This window comes from Euprymna scolopes, chromosome 44 (assembly GCF_053919585.1).
Source record: "Euprymna scolopes isolate OS-2025 chromosome 44, ASM5391958v1, whole genome shotgun sequence".
NCBI lineage: Eukaryota > Metazoa > Mollusca > Cephalopoda > Sepiida > Sepiolidae > Euprymna > Euprymna scolopes.
In genome coordinates this window covers 51698199-51713534 of record NC_136525.1, presented here as the reverse complement: position 1 = coordinate 51713534, position 15336 = coordinate 51698199, and the positions used below count along the sequence as shown (strand labels likewise).

General features: G+C 34.7%; 1 protein-coding gene across 1 annotated transcript in view; it reads left to right on the top strand.

Moving 5' to 3' along the window:
- Positions 1 to 15336, top strand: part of LOC145268837 (membrane-bound transcription factor site-1 protease-like) — a 171063-nt gene that overhangs the window by 19204 nt on the left and 136523 nt on the right. The window contains exon 3 of the mRNA XM_080124504.1: positions 10494 to 10645. Coding sequence (XP_079980630.1) covers positions 10494 to 10645 — 152 coding nt within the window. The remainder of the gene's footprint in view (positions 1 to 10493; positions 10646 to 15336) is intronic.

Below are 15336 nucleotides of genomic sequence, written 5' to 3'. Positions count from 1 at the left end.
CCCGTACCGCGAAGGAGGAAAAGAAAGTGAAAAAAAAAGTGACACATTAGCTGTTGTGCCCATCGCCAAACCAGAAGTGACGTAGGTTTAAATTAAGGCTAGTCAATTGAAAAGAGGGGATGATTTTCGAAAAAAATCGGTGAAAAAAAGCCGCTTTCAGCCTCAATCACAACCTTGATACGGGTCTGGAACTGGGAGCATGCCTTTTCCACAAGCGCCGACGGGAGCTCAGCAAATGCTCGGCTGATGGTGGCGATCAGATTGGGTTTGGTGTTGTGGGAGGTCATGTTGGTGATGTTGTTGACGCATGACTAAACAAAATAGTTCAGCAAGTCATGTAGAGGGGGGGGGGAGAAGGCCAGTGAGAGAAGGGTACAAAGTCATAGCACGCCTTCTGAAGCTAAGACTTGTGGGCTGGTGCCGAGTTCTGCTGCCATACCCAGGGTCTGCCAGCAGCCACCTGATTGACCAGGGGATCACCACACTCTTCAGCATATCCAGGTAGACTTTGGTGTTGACTTTCAAGCTGACTTTGAAGATGTGAGGTGGCATGATGTGGTCCTCACTTGAAACCACACCAAAGACCAAAACCGTGGCCAGAAACTTTGTTTTCATCTCTCTGGGCATGTCACTGTTATTCATGGCAATCCAGCGATGCATTTTGAGGATGCTGGCAATGGTCCTGTTGTCATAACTTGGATTGGTAGAGAGCAGGAGTTGTACAGCGGCACATCTCTAATCTCGCTCGTTAAACATTGTGTAAATTTCAGACATGATAGAAGGCTCCTATTGTTCTTTTGATTTGTATACAATTCACCAACTAGAAGATGGGCTGCAACTAAAAAAAGAAAACCGGCTTTTCATCAAAGGAAAATGGAATCATGTCATCTTTTCTAGGACAAAAATTTTATCGTTAAACCCTATATATATATATATATATATATTTTTTTTTTTTATAAATGTTTAATTTAGAAATATTGTTAATTTCAATGTATACCGTTTTCGTTTAACGAGTTGAGACTGTTATGATAAAAACTGAATCACCGTTAATTTTGAGTAAAACTTAATGTATCTATTGTATAGGCGCAAAGCTTATATATATATATATATATACGAGGGTAAATCAAAAAGTTCTGAGACAAATGTAAGAAAAACTTTATTTCTGGAAGTTGAAAACTTTATTTTTCTACGTACGATCCGCCTAACTCAATACACTTCTGTAAGCGATGTTTCCATCGATAAATTCCTTCTTCATAAAATTCTGGAACTTGTCTAGTGAACCAGGTCACAACCTCTTTCTTTGCTTCATTTATGTATTGAAATCTTATTCCTTTCAAATGTTCCTTCAGTTTTGAAAATAGGAAGAAATCACTAGGCGCTAAATCAGGAATATAGGGAGGGTGTGAAAGGATTTCCCAGCGAAACTCGCGTAAAATTGTTCTTACAGTCTTGGCCGTGTGCGCTGGAGCATTGTCATGATGGAACAGAATTTGACGATGGAGCTTTCCTCGTCGTTTCTTAGCCAATGAAGTCTTCAGCTTTCTCAAAACTCCTTCGTAATAGCTTGCGGTGATAGTTTTCTGTCCTTCAAGAAAACCTAATAAAACGATTCCATCTTTATCCCAAAAAAACAGTTGCCATTATTTTTTGAGCTGACCTTTCTGCTTTGAACTTGATATGGCCTGCTGATCCTCTTGGTAACCATTGTTTAGACTGAACTTTGCTTTCAGGATCGTACAGGTAAATCCATGTTTCATCACCGGTTATGACCCGTTCAAAAAAGTTTGCCTCATTTGCTTCAATTCTAGTCAGAAGGGTCAATGAAAGATCTGATCTCAGATTCAACTGATTCTGCTGCAACGCTTTAGGCACCCAACGAGCAGAAAGCTTACTCAGACCAAGATCTTCTTTTAGAATTGAAAAGGTTGACCCAAATGAAATGTCAAGCTCCTTAGCAATCTCATTCACTGTTATTCTCCGATCTTCTTCAACAAGATTCCTGACAAGCTCGATGTTTGAGCATTTTTTTTATGTTGAAGGCCTACCTTCTCTTTGGTCATCTTGAAGATCATTCCTACCATCCTTGAATCGTCTGATCCAACGATAAACAACAGCTCTAGAAGGTGACGAGTCTCCATAAACATTGTGTAGAGCTTTAATGATTTCCGTCGGTTTCCATTCTAGTTTTGTTAGAAATTTAATGTTTGCACGAACTTCAAATTGGCTCATTTTGGACTGTCAAAAAGTTAATATTATAAAATATTATCTGAAAAAAAAAGAATAAAAGATATAGAATGCTGTAACTTGTCAAATTTGTTAAGTAATCAGTAGTGCAATTAAACCTTGTTTTGTTGCTCTATTTTCATTTCGATTGAATTTATATCACTTGTCTTAAAACCTTTTGATTTACCCTCGTATATATATATATATATATATATATATATATATATACAAAACTTTGTTGAAATTCAAAAACTTACATTTTTTTTTTTTTTTTTCATAACTCTTGTTTATTTCATCTTGGATCTCTCCATTACAGCCGTTTCGTTAATGGGATGGCAATTTTATGATTTTATGTGTTCATAAAAATCTCCTTTCTCACCAATTCGTCAGATGTGATTTCCATTCGATGTTACCAACAAAAAGTTAATTTTGTACATGATAAACCTGATGCTTTTGTTTGGGAAAAGAAATTCCATCCCCACATTGTTACAGGTCGGCCACCTCACACACATACATATATGAGTGAAACGGTCGCATTTGCGAGTAAATTTTTTTTTTTTTCCAAAGTGGCGACTAGAAATAATGAGACGCTTATCTTTTGGTGATTGTATTTCTTTCACTGACAATCTTTCCAAAACTCACTACTAAGTGAAAAATATCTTTTCAACTTTTTATATATATATATATATATATATATATATATATATATATATATATATAACAAAGAAAGTTAAATTATTTAAACAATAAAAGTTTAATAGAACAATATACTATATTTTTTTTTTTTTACTAAGGCTGTTTAAAAAAGAATATCTACAGAAATTAGAATGTTTATACCTTCAAGTATCAACATAAAATTTGTTGCATATTTAGAATTACACCTATTAAAAAAAAAAATACAGGAAAATCTTTATAATGTACATACTCGTCACAGAACTAAGATGTCATATTCCAAAAATCATGTGGGTTTGGCTAGTAACTTTTCTATTTGGCTAGTAAATGAAAATATTTAGTTGTCAAAGGTCAACTAAACATAAGTTTGTCCATAGAGTCCTGATATATATTCAAAAGAGCATTGGCTCTGTAATAACAAATACAAAATTCTGCATAAATGACATTTTGCAACAGGGCAAAGCCGGGCACCCCCTCCACCGCTAGTATTCAATATATTTATATACAAATTCATTGGTAGAGGAGGAGTGGAGTTATTAAGGTCCTCCAAATGCTTTTCTAAATAATAGATTACCCACTGTTTTCCGGTTTATTCAGAACCAAAAACAAGTAGGTCAGACGGAACCTCGGATAACATCATACTTGTTTTTATTTATTTTTATTTTTTGGACATATGTCACCAATATTTGGCGTCACTTGTTTTGGCGGCCTTTCTCTTTCGGGATTTTTTCAACAGCTGTGACCGTTGCTGTTGTCGAATGTCAAAAAGTAGAAATTTATTTGCTACACAAAACAATCCCTGGAAAAAAAAATCTTTAAAAATCCATTAGAAAAAAAGTCTCATATATATATATATATATCTTTTTTAAAGTTTTTTATTTCCTTTTAAATAACCTTTTTAAGCATTTTAACTCTCAGTATAACATTCTTTGTTAATTTTTTTTTTATTTAGGAGTAGTCATTGTTGTCATTGTTATCATCATTGATTTAATGCCCGAGAGAAATGATACGAGAATGATACAGTGGATGTGTGATATGAGTCTTAAAAAGAAAGACTTACCCCAGAGGAAGATTTGGCATTGGAAAATAAGCACAAATTTTTCTGATACTGATTTTGATACTCCAAAAAGTTCTGATTTTTCCGATTAATTGTCCGAACACTAATATATATATATAGATGAATATTGGCTGACGAGAGCTTGATAAGGATACCTTAAACGGGCCTTATTATCGGGCTTGAAACCGACGGTACCAATGATCTGTCTCAACTAACAACTTTCTGTACACAAAATATAAATACGCTCTTACAATTTGGATTTTCCTTTTAATTGAGCACTCTGCTGGAATTCTTTTTCCAAAAAAAACTAATCACTAATATATATATATATATATATATATATATATATATATACTAGGCTACCTGTGACCCATTGGGTCAGTATGTTATATTAGCTATGGAATTCATGTATGAGCATGACACTTGTAACGTAAAGAAAATAGTTTTTTTTTGACATAACAGAAACATTTCTATCAAAGTATATTAAAATGAAAAAAGAATATAGATAGATTTCTATGAGTCGTTCTGTTTATTATAATTGATTATTTTGGAAAAAAAAAATTTACAGTTACTGAATTATAAGTGGTTGGCCATACTTATAGGTAAATGTGCACTGAACATAATACTTATTATAGTTAAATTCAAATTTTGATATATCTGCTTTTTTTTTTTTTTTTTTTGCTTTTTTTTTTTTTTTACATCGTTCATTTCTGTATTACGTTTAAGTTATTTTAAACCCCACTCTTCCCATGTTAAATAATAATTTTGAAATAATAACGTTAATATTTCAGTGCGCAGATCATGCGTGCATGTGCAACCGGATGTCGTAAACCGGAAAGTGGGTTACATACATTGTTACAAGGTCATTCGTGTTGGCAGTCGGCAGCTTTAACCGTTGGACCAAGAATCAGTGCCTGTAAATATTTCTCCTCAAATACCTATTAAATTAGCATTTGCCCGTCACACAGTGCTCAAACTGTCAGTTTTATTTACTATGTTGCGACTGAAACACTTCACCTGATCCTCCCGGTCCTGGATATGACCTAAAACTATATCCGATGGTGAGGCCCCACCTTGCGAGCCTTGGGAAGTGTAGAGCCACTCTTTAATTGTCATTGCTCCCAGGTCCACTCTGACCCAGAGTGGTAGTACCTGTTAGTCCCAACTATGGGTTAAATAGAATCTGACTTAAAAAAAAATATACTCCATTAAAAATCGTTCCTCAAAATAACTAGATTCGGCATTGAATAACCTGAAAAAGGTTGATATGCCGTAAAACAAAAACAACCAACCAACCTGATCCTACCACTCAACTGGAAGAAGGCCATGCAACAATATCTCATAATTTTGGGGGAATTAGACCTAAAGTCTAAAGAGCAGAGTGTATTTTAATGTACTAGTTTAATGTACTAATACTATTAAAAGAAAAAACAGTGCTCGTTGTAATGTAGATATATAATAAGCTCAATAGGTATAGATATCCTAGAGCCATTTTAATATTGAGTAAAACGATTCATAATTTTTGAATTGAAAATCAGTTTCAAAAGGATTTTGTTTGTTTTTCAAAATAACCAGATTCGCCATTAAATAACCTGAAAAAGGTTGATATGCCGTAAAACAACCAACCAACCAAGGTGCATATCTTAACTATGACTAGGGGTACATCTCTCCCAGTGAATTAGTGCACCTCCATATAACAACCTGGAAATTTCTTATGGCTTGTTTGTTTTTTTTTTTTGTTTTTTTTTTTACAAAGGTGTCACCACATTATCAAGGCCCAGAGGCCACTCAAGGATAAGGGTTAAAGAGTGTACAGTAGAAATTGGTCAATATAGTAATCATTAGTAATGAAAATTTGGTAAATTTAATAACTTATATGGAACGGCTCATCAAGAACTTATTTACTTTAGACTTGAACACAACCATATTGTAGTCAGCCGGAAAGCAGGAAAACGGAAGACAATTCCACAGGCGTGCAGTTCTAAGAAAGAAGCTTTGTTCATGGAATCTACGTTTAGGTTTAGGCACAGATAAAGAGTGGGGGAAATTATTGATAGTGTTTACAGCTAGACGAGTGTTTCTTGTGAAAGTTTGGCGAGGGGGGACCATAGATTGAAGCTCAGTTGAACACTTTCCATGAAAATAACGATACATCAGAGACAAACTCGCAACATCTCTTCTGTGAGATAGAGGTTGCAAGGAGGAGAAAAGGACATCTCCTACGAGGCTACGAAGTCTATTTTGAACTCTATCAAGGCAGGACAAGTCCTTTCTAGCAGCTCCTGCCCAGATGTGGCAACAGTATTCCATCCTTGGACGTACCTGGCTCTTATATAGGTAGAGAATAGCATCAGCAGTGAGATATCTACTGGATCGATAGAAAGATCCCACCATTTTTCCAGCGGCCTTGGCAACAGATTTTATATACGTGTTCCATTTAAGATCAGGAGTAATGGTCAAGCCCAGAAGCTTGTCAAAACTTGAGGCCTCCTGAAGACGAGAGCCATTCATTTCAATTGATGACAAATGTGAATTAGAATGTTGATGATGTAAAGAGAGAAGCTTGGTTTTAGATGCATTAAAAGTAACCAGCCACTCCTTTCCCCATTGTACTACGTGCTCAAGATCAGAGGAGAGAGAATTGGAGAGAACTTGGTCGTTTACTGTCTTAGATGTGGTACCATAAATGGTAGTGTCGTCAGCATAAATGTCTACAAATGATGTAAGGATATGATTTGGAAGATCATTAATGTAGATCAGGAAAAGAGTTGGGCCCAGGATGGATCCCTGAGGGACACCGGCATTAATACTGTGAGCTTCTGATTTTTGCCCCTCAACTACTACTCTTATGAACCTATCAGAAAGAAATGATTTAATAATTGAGAAGACTTTTCCAGCTATACCATAGCTAGCGATCTTATGAAGTAAACCTTTATGCCATACCCTATCAAAGGCTTTAGATATGTCAAGAGCAATTGCCCTAGAAAGATTGCCACCGTCGAGAGATTTGCTAATCCTATGCGATATAACTGTAAGGACATCTGCTGTAGATCTAGCAGAACGGAAACCATATTGAGTGTCACTAAGAAGGTTATTTTTGTTGAGATGTTTGATTACTTCTGTATTTAACACAGATTCTAACAACTTACTCATGACGCACAGGAGACTTATTGGCCTGTACTGAGAGGGGGATGAGCGATCACCTGAATTCTAAAATACAGGGCATACTGATGAGATTTTCCAGGGAGATGGGAAACTATTCTCCTTAAGACAACGTTTAAACAGTTTTGTAAGTATGGGCGCTAATTCAGGTTGAAGTTTTTTGAGTACTATAATTGGAATACCGTCAGGGCCAGTTGCTTTACTCGAATCAGGGTTTTTGATTAGCTTCGCAACATCACATACAGATATACGTATATCACATAGCGTGTTTTCTGATACAGGAGGAAAATATTGGGGGTTGGCGGTCTTGGTCGCAAAGGGTAGAATTAGCTGCAAAGTTCTTGACAAAGAGTTTGGCTTTGTCTGATGCTGACGACATTACCTCAGGTCCATTGATAATAGTTGGGATGGAGCACACGCTTCTGTTCAGGATTCTGTTTGCTATTTGCCAAAACTGGTGGGAACCAAGCCGCTGCTCAGCTACTTTGGACTTAACAGATTGAGCATACAACACTCTTGCGTTCCTTATTACTTTCTTACAATGGTTGCTGGCAGTCCTGAAAGCGGCTTTAGTTTCCATACATCTATTACGTTTGAAGCAGTGGAAAAAGTGATTTCTGTGTGCAATGGCAGCAGCACATTCTGGAGAGAACCATGGCTGGCTGTTAGGTTTTTGCTGAAACTTTTTAGAGGGTATGAAATGGTCAAGACCCACAATTAACCATTCAGTTAGGTCTAATACTATAGAGGACACATCCTTTTTAAACATGGAATGCAGAGGTAGATCAGATATAAATGTACGGAAGCTATCCCAGTCAGCCTTAGTGTATCGATATACTGTACGATGAAGAGGTACGTCTGGGGACTTATTACATTTCATTTTTATCTTGATTGATACTATCTTTTGAAACTGATTTTTCAATTAAAAAATTATGAATCATTTTTCTCTCTCTCTCTCTCTCTCTCTCTCTCTCTCTCTATATATATATATATATATATATATATATATATATATATATATATATAAAATTTTTTACTATAATAATTAAATATCTACAGACACTAGTGTTTCATCCTTTTGGGATTCTTCAGTGCAGGGTGTCACGATTAACACCAGCCGAACGATTCGAACCCGCAACACGAGACATCTCTGGCTCGATTAGCGGAGACCATATCCATTCGGCTACCATTAACCGCGTGAAATAGCGTTGAATTTAAACATTTTAATTTTAAACGTTCATTTACGTCAGTCAGACAGTGATCTAATCGTTATACGATGATCTATGCATGATAGCTAAATTAACCGACTTTAATTCAACTGAAAGTGCTCAACGATAAGAAATGAATTTCTTAAAGGGGCTGTCATAATTATGTTTTACTATAATAATTAAATACCTACAGACACTAGTGTTTCATCCTTTCGGGATTCTTCAGTGCAGGGTGTCACGATTAACACCAGCCGAACGATTCGAACCCCGCAACACGAGACATGTCTGGCTCGATTATACATATATATATATATATATGTATGTATGTATGTTATCCACATGCAGTACAGTTTTGCTGTTTCACAGCTCATCAGTGCGGCTAGGCACGCAAGTACCTCAAGCCAGGATCGAAACCCGATCGCCCAAACGACAGTCGGAGCTTCTAACCATCGCGCTATATGGCTGGTGCTATGCAGGCAGTGAATTAACAATGTTTTGACATTGTCCAAAGTACCTAAGCTCAATTTGTTTACACAAAGATATATATAAATAATGAAAAAAGAATTACAATCAAGTTTACAAAGATAATCCAAAATTGTAAACTTAAAATATATTATAAATATTAAAGACAATCCACTTCTTTTGTGTCTCCTTTTTGGAAATTGAATATGCTTTTAACTCTTCTTAAAATGTTTTTTTAACATGTTTTATTAACACTTTGCTTATATATATATATATATTTTCTGTAAAAGTCTGAGGAAGCTACAGATGGCCAAACAAACGGCCGAGTAGCTGAAACAATAATGTAACTTAACAGAAAGATACGGTAATAAAAAATAAAACGCATATTTGCTCTACAACAGTATTGAGCACTTCAGTTTTTATTAATTACCATTTCTACTATATATATATATATATATATATATATGTATATATATACACACACAGTAAAACTCCTTTAATTTGAACTATTTTATTATTACTATAAGCAGTGGAAGATGTTTTTAAACCAAAATCGAATAAAAAGGATAATTAAAGGAATCGGTCTTGGCATCGAGAAATAGGCGCAAATTTTCCGATACCGATTCCTATACCCACAAAAGCTCCAATTTTTTTTGATTCCCGATTTCTATTCCGATTAATCGCCCCAACACTAATACATTTCGTGATCGCTTACGGAATACAATGGCAGCGCCCAAGAGCTCAATCGATGAAAATAGGAACTGCAATGAGACTCATTCAATGAATAAATAAAAAAAAACTATTTTACATAAATGTATGATTTCTGTAGATGATAACTTAGGTAATGAATATCTAACAAGTAAGAGTAGATTTAATTTATTTTCAATGTTTTTTGTTCCTGGTAATAATATTTAACAATTCTTACTTGCAATATATCGTAAACTCAACTTAATATATACTTGAAGTATCAATATAGCAATGAATTTCATTTCCTATTTCTTAATTCTTGGATAAATTAAAGTTAACTGCAGCAAAGGTTTTATCATGAAACTTGAACAGCATCCTCTAATTTGAACGAAGCGGATGTTCAAATTATAGGAGTTATACTGTATATATATATATATATATATATATATATATATATATGAAAAGTATAAAATCTTATAACTTTTCTTTATTCGTTTTCTGTTGGTGACGTGCAGGAATGCAAAATAATATGAAAATAAAATTAAAAAACTAATATAAATATATATAGCTTCAATATTTAACATCTACATAAAACCCCCATTTCTCTAACAAATGTTGGTCCTGGATATGACCTTAAACTATATCCGATGGTGAGGCCCCAGCTTGTGGGGAGTGTGGAGCCACCCTTTAATTGCTATTGCTCCAAGGTCCACTCTGACCCGGAGTGGTAGTACCTGTTAGGGTCTCAACTATGAGTTAAATAGAAACCGACTTGAAAAAAACAAGTATATTCTATTAAAAAAAATTTTTCTTTAAAATAACTGGATTCGGCATTAAATAACCTAACCCTAACCTGAAAAATGTTGATATGTGGTAAAACAAAAACAACCGACCAACGAATGTCCCAACTCTGTCAATCGTAGCCTCCTCGGACATCTCTTGGCTACATTACATATTATGTTACAAATTGTAATCAATAAATTTTAATGAAATGTTTTTTTTTTTTGTTTTTTTCCCCACAGAATTCATAGTTTCTTTCAATGGATATTACAAAGCTTTGGCTCGGAAACGTTTCATCGGTGCAGCCTTACGTGATTCTGGAGTCATCTCTTGGAAGATCTTCCCTCATGACAACCCAGCCCATGAATATCCCAGTGACTTCGATGTGGTTAAGGTGAGTGTTTCTTCCTTTTGCGTCACGTCTCGCGTGCAACATGTACAGGCGTTGGACAAAATACTGAAAACACGTTGTGGATTTGGCAACGATTAATAGCAAATAAATATTAATAGAGAACGTAGGTTTTTAATATAAATGTCAGAGCAAGAAAAGAGCTGAAACTTTATATATATATATATATATATATATATATATATATATATATAGGAGCAAACAGTTAATAAAACATGTTAAAAAAACACTTTGAAAAAGAGTTAAAAACATATTTAATCTGAAAAGGAAACACTTGATAAGTGGATAGTCCTTAATCCGCAGAGTTTCGAAGAAATACTTTCCTTCTCATCAGAGGGTAGGAATTAGCAAAATGCGGGATCGGATTTTGCATATAAAAGTATTTGCTGAAACAACAAGTCAAAGGTCTTACTTGATAACAAAAAGTGGAGCAGAGGGTATATGGTGAAGAAAAAGGTGATTACACGTGAATGGATAGTCTGGTGGAAGATAAATAATCCAGTGACGGTATAATCCAAAAATATAACTCCCAGAAAGTTAATTGAGTTTCCAAGTTATATTTTTGGATTTTACCGTCATTGGATTATTTACCTTTCACCAGACTATACATTCACGTGTAATCACCTTTTCCTTCACCATATTCCCTCTGCTCCACTTTTTGTTATCAAGTAAGATCTTTCACTTGTTGTTTCATTAGGGCGGAAAATTATGTTCTCAATTTCTTTACTAACTCAGTGTTTGAGAAATAAAGAAATTTAATAGAACATTCGAATATCTATGTATCTCATATAGAGTTCAAGTGTTAGCCCCAGGTACGGGGGCCCCTTGATTTCTGAGAACTTTGACTGAAATAAAATGACCAATGCCAAGGAGTAATATTTTTTTTAGGGAGTAATATTGGATCATGCTGTAAAAGTTAAAAAAAAGTAATGTTTGTCAAAAACAGTAAAAAGCGGCCTTGTCTTTTATGGTGTGTATGTATGTATGTATGTATGTGTGTGTATATATATATATATATATATATATATATGACAGCATAATCACATTGACACACTGGTTCCTGCTGAATCACCGAAGTTAAGTAATGTTGTACCTGGTCAGTACTAAATGAGTGATCATTTGGGACTTCCAAGTGTTGTATGTGTTCTCCGCTTATCTTGGCATTGTTTTCAGTCGTCTTGAACTTCTCTTTGCCACTAGACTCAAGCAATGCCAGTTTAGGAGAGGTGTGGTTGGGGATTGCACAACCCTTGCCTCACAATAACACGTGCAGCTGGCACGCTCATAGCTCAGTCGGTTAAGGAGCAGCGTCGTTATCTTAAGATTGCACGTTTGAACTAAGATGTAAGATTTATTTATTTATTTATTTTTTTTTTTTTGAAGTTTTAATATTGAAACAGGCTTATGCCATTTTTTCTTTTTTTCCCCCTCCATGTTAATTTTTTTTTTTTTTTTTTTTAAAGAAGTTTTAACCTCGTTTGTTTTGCATCACGTTCGTTGTTTTTTTTCGTTTTTTTTTCCATCACGTTCACTTTTTTTTTTTGTTTTTTTTTGTTTTTCCAATTTTTTAAAAGTTTTAACATTTTTTTTTTTTTTAATAATATTTAAACAGCGTTATTACTTTGCTTATTCTTTATTTTCCGTTTTGTTTTGAGTTATCCCCCTTTCCCCTCACACACACACACACACACACCTCCAAACATCTGGGCAACGCCGGGTACCCCCACTATCCTTTGTCTTTCGAGACTGAACAGAGGCATCGATACACATTTAAAACAAATACTTTTGTGTGGCACTGCATGTTTGTGATCTGAAACTACAGGTGTGCCTTGGTGTAAAATGTTAGCGTTCGGCGTGAATCCTTATGCGAGGATGAAGACGAGAACAAGTGTGAGGTCCATTTGCTCGGCTGCGCGTTGGTAACATCTGTCGTTAAGAATGAAGTGAACAACAAAAGAGAAATCGAACAAAGGTTATAAGAACAACTTCTATTAAAAGCAGATTCAATAGAAACAACATTACGTCGTGACGGCCAGTGAGACGATTTGTTTATATAATTTTTTTTTTTTTTTTTTTTTTTTCATTATAAGTAAAAGCTTTGCTGTTTATCAAGAATTACATTTAAACAAGCTTTCTGATGTTCGTACTTGTCATGGAACGAAAATGTCATATTCCAAAACTCACATCAATTAATCAAGCAATTTTTGCCCCCCCCCTCCCGACAAAAGGAAGGTGGAACTGTAAATTCACCCTTGTCTGTTCGTCCATCCGTACTTTTCTCGCTAACTACAGCTTGGAACATTTTTAAATTTTGCACAAACATTAAACATGATATGAGTAAAAAAAAAAAATAAGAGAACGGATTTTCTGGGAAAACTCCGGTTGCCCCTCCCGCTGGGGGTTGCCTTTCGGGTTAAAATGACTAAAATTGACACTTTTGTGCTTCTTAAAAAAAAAATTGATGCCTTGGATTTTTATAAAACTTTCTGAAAAGTTGTAACTAACTGATTTCTATATAATTTTGTTTGTCTATACTTCGCGATAACTCTTGGGTGTGCCCCAGGGGTTATTTTAGGGCTACTAAAAACACTCCATTTTTGGGACTATTTTACCATATTTGTCCAAAATTTTCTGTGTGTGTCTATTTAGCAGTTTTGCATGGTGCGGAACTCAAATTTAATTATGTTAAGGCCTTGGGGACTTTTTGAGCTAAATGGGGGGGGGGGAATGATAGACTTAGTCATTTCTTTTTTTGCATGGTGCAGAACTCAAATTTACATATTTTAAGGCCTAAAATTGCAGTGTTCATTTTCACTAGGATTTGATGTCCCCTGGGACTTATGGGGCTAAATGGAGGTGGGGAGGGGGGCAAATGCTGAACTTAGTCATTTTTTTATGCCTCGTTCATTGTGCACTCACGGGGGACCATACATGCTTCACTTGTTTTCTTAATTTTTTTTTTTCTTTTTAAGAAAATCAAATTTTACTATTTTTAACAATAAATAATTTTTTGATAAATATAGCATGGTTCGTCAATCTCGGTAGTCGAATTAAGTTGTTCACCCTTAAATTTAAAAAAAAAACATGATGGCTTTACGGTCTCGCTGGTCATAAAATTTGATCTCATTTAAAAAAAAAAAATCTTTCTGTTGAGCTCTGTACTCTGCATGGAATTTTTATTTCATCCATGGGAGTAGCATGTTTTTGTTCTGTCAGCCGCAACTGGATAGAAGTCTTAATTAATTTGCAATTGTGTTTTCGAGAATTACCTGCATTGAGGATTGATGCTTCAACCTCTAGAAGAGGGTAGAACTTCTATCCAGTCATGGCTGATGAAAAGAAAGCATGCTACCCCTGTTGATTAAAAACAAAAAAACGGTTTTGTTCGAAATTCTGTGCAAATTGTAGAGTTCCAAATAATACGAAATATGAAATAATTAACCTGTAGAATGACCTTCAACAATTTGAATGAAATATGGAATATGAACCTTGGAAACCGAGAGACTCAATCGAGACACATTTCAATCGACATAGGCCTGCTAGTGTGTGTGTGTGTGCGTGTGTATGTGTGTGTATATATATATATATATATATATATATATATATATTTTTTTTTTTTTAGAAATTGCCCATTTTTTTTATTTTGGATGTAAACAAATATTTATTTATTTTTAAAACAGTAATCTACGTACTTGCATATTTCGGGGCGCTACCCCTCTTCAGCGTAGCTTGACTGTTATTAGGACTCGAACCCTGGACCTTATGTATTTCAGTTCATATAAAATAAAATAAATAATATATATATTCTTATAATATATATACCAATCCTTATTTAAGAAGCTCAATGTAATTACAGAGCAATATAGAGAATAAATGACAAAAAGTTATATTCCAAAATTCATGATGTTGACCATCTTATAATTTATTCCTTTTATTCAATATGGTGTAATGGAAAAATAAAAAGGTATTTGCAGCTTCTCTAAAAATTTTCGGATTTTAATCACGTCAAATCACACTTCAATTCCTTTTGACGGGTTGATTGTTGCTATTTCTTCTGATGAGTTAGGGGCATAATAGATTCACTGATTGATATAATAATTAAGTGTTTGATCTTGCGCTACGAAACAGATACTGTCAAGAATTGTATAAGTCAACTGAATTAAAGGAATAAATTATAAGAAGGTCAACATCATGAATTTTGGAAGTTAACTTTTTGTTTTTTATTCTCTCTCTCTCTCTCTCTCTCTGTATGTATATATATATTATATATATATATATATATATCACCATTAAAATACTTGTAGAACAGGCAGAGGGATACAATATTTTGTCGATGGGGCTTAGATGACAGTTCAGGACCTATCAGGTTGGCGACTCTCTTTTGAACCCTGTCTAGAAGTGAGAGACTAGTAGCAGATACACCAATCCAAATCTGACAACAGTACTTCATACATGGGCGAATGGTGGCTTTATAGAGGTACAGGATACTTTGAGGCATAAGTAGCTTTCTAGCATGGTAGAGAGAGCCCACTTTCTTCGCAGCAGCTATGACTATGCTCTCAGTTAACAGTTGACTATAGCCTATTTCTTTCATGCAATTATTTGACTATCATAATAGCAGGTAACAAATTTTTCGTTTATAACATGTTCTTTCTTGCGTAAGTACTGAATAGTCA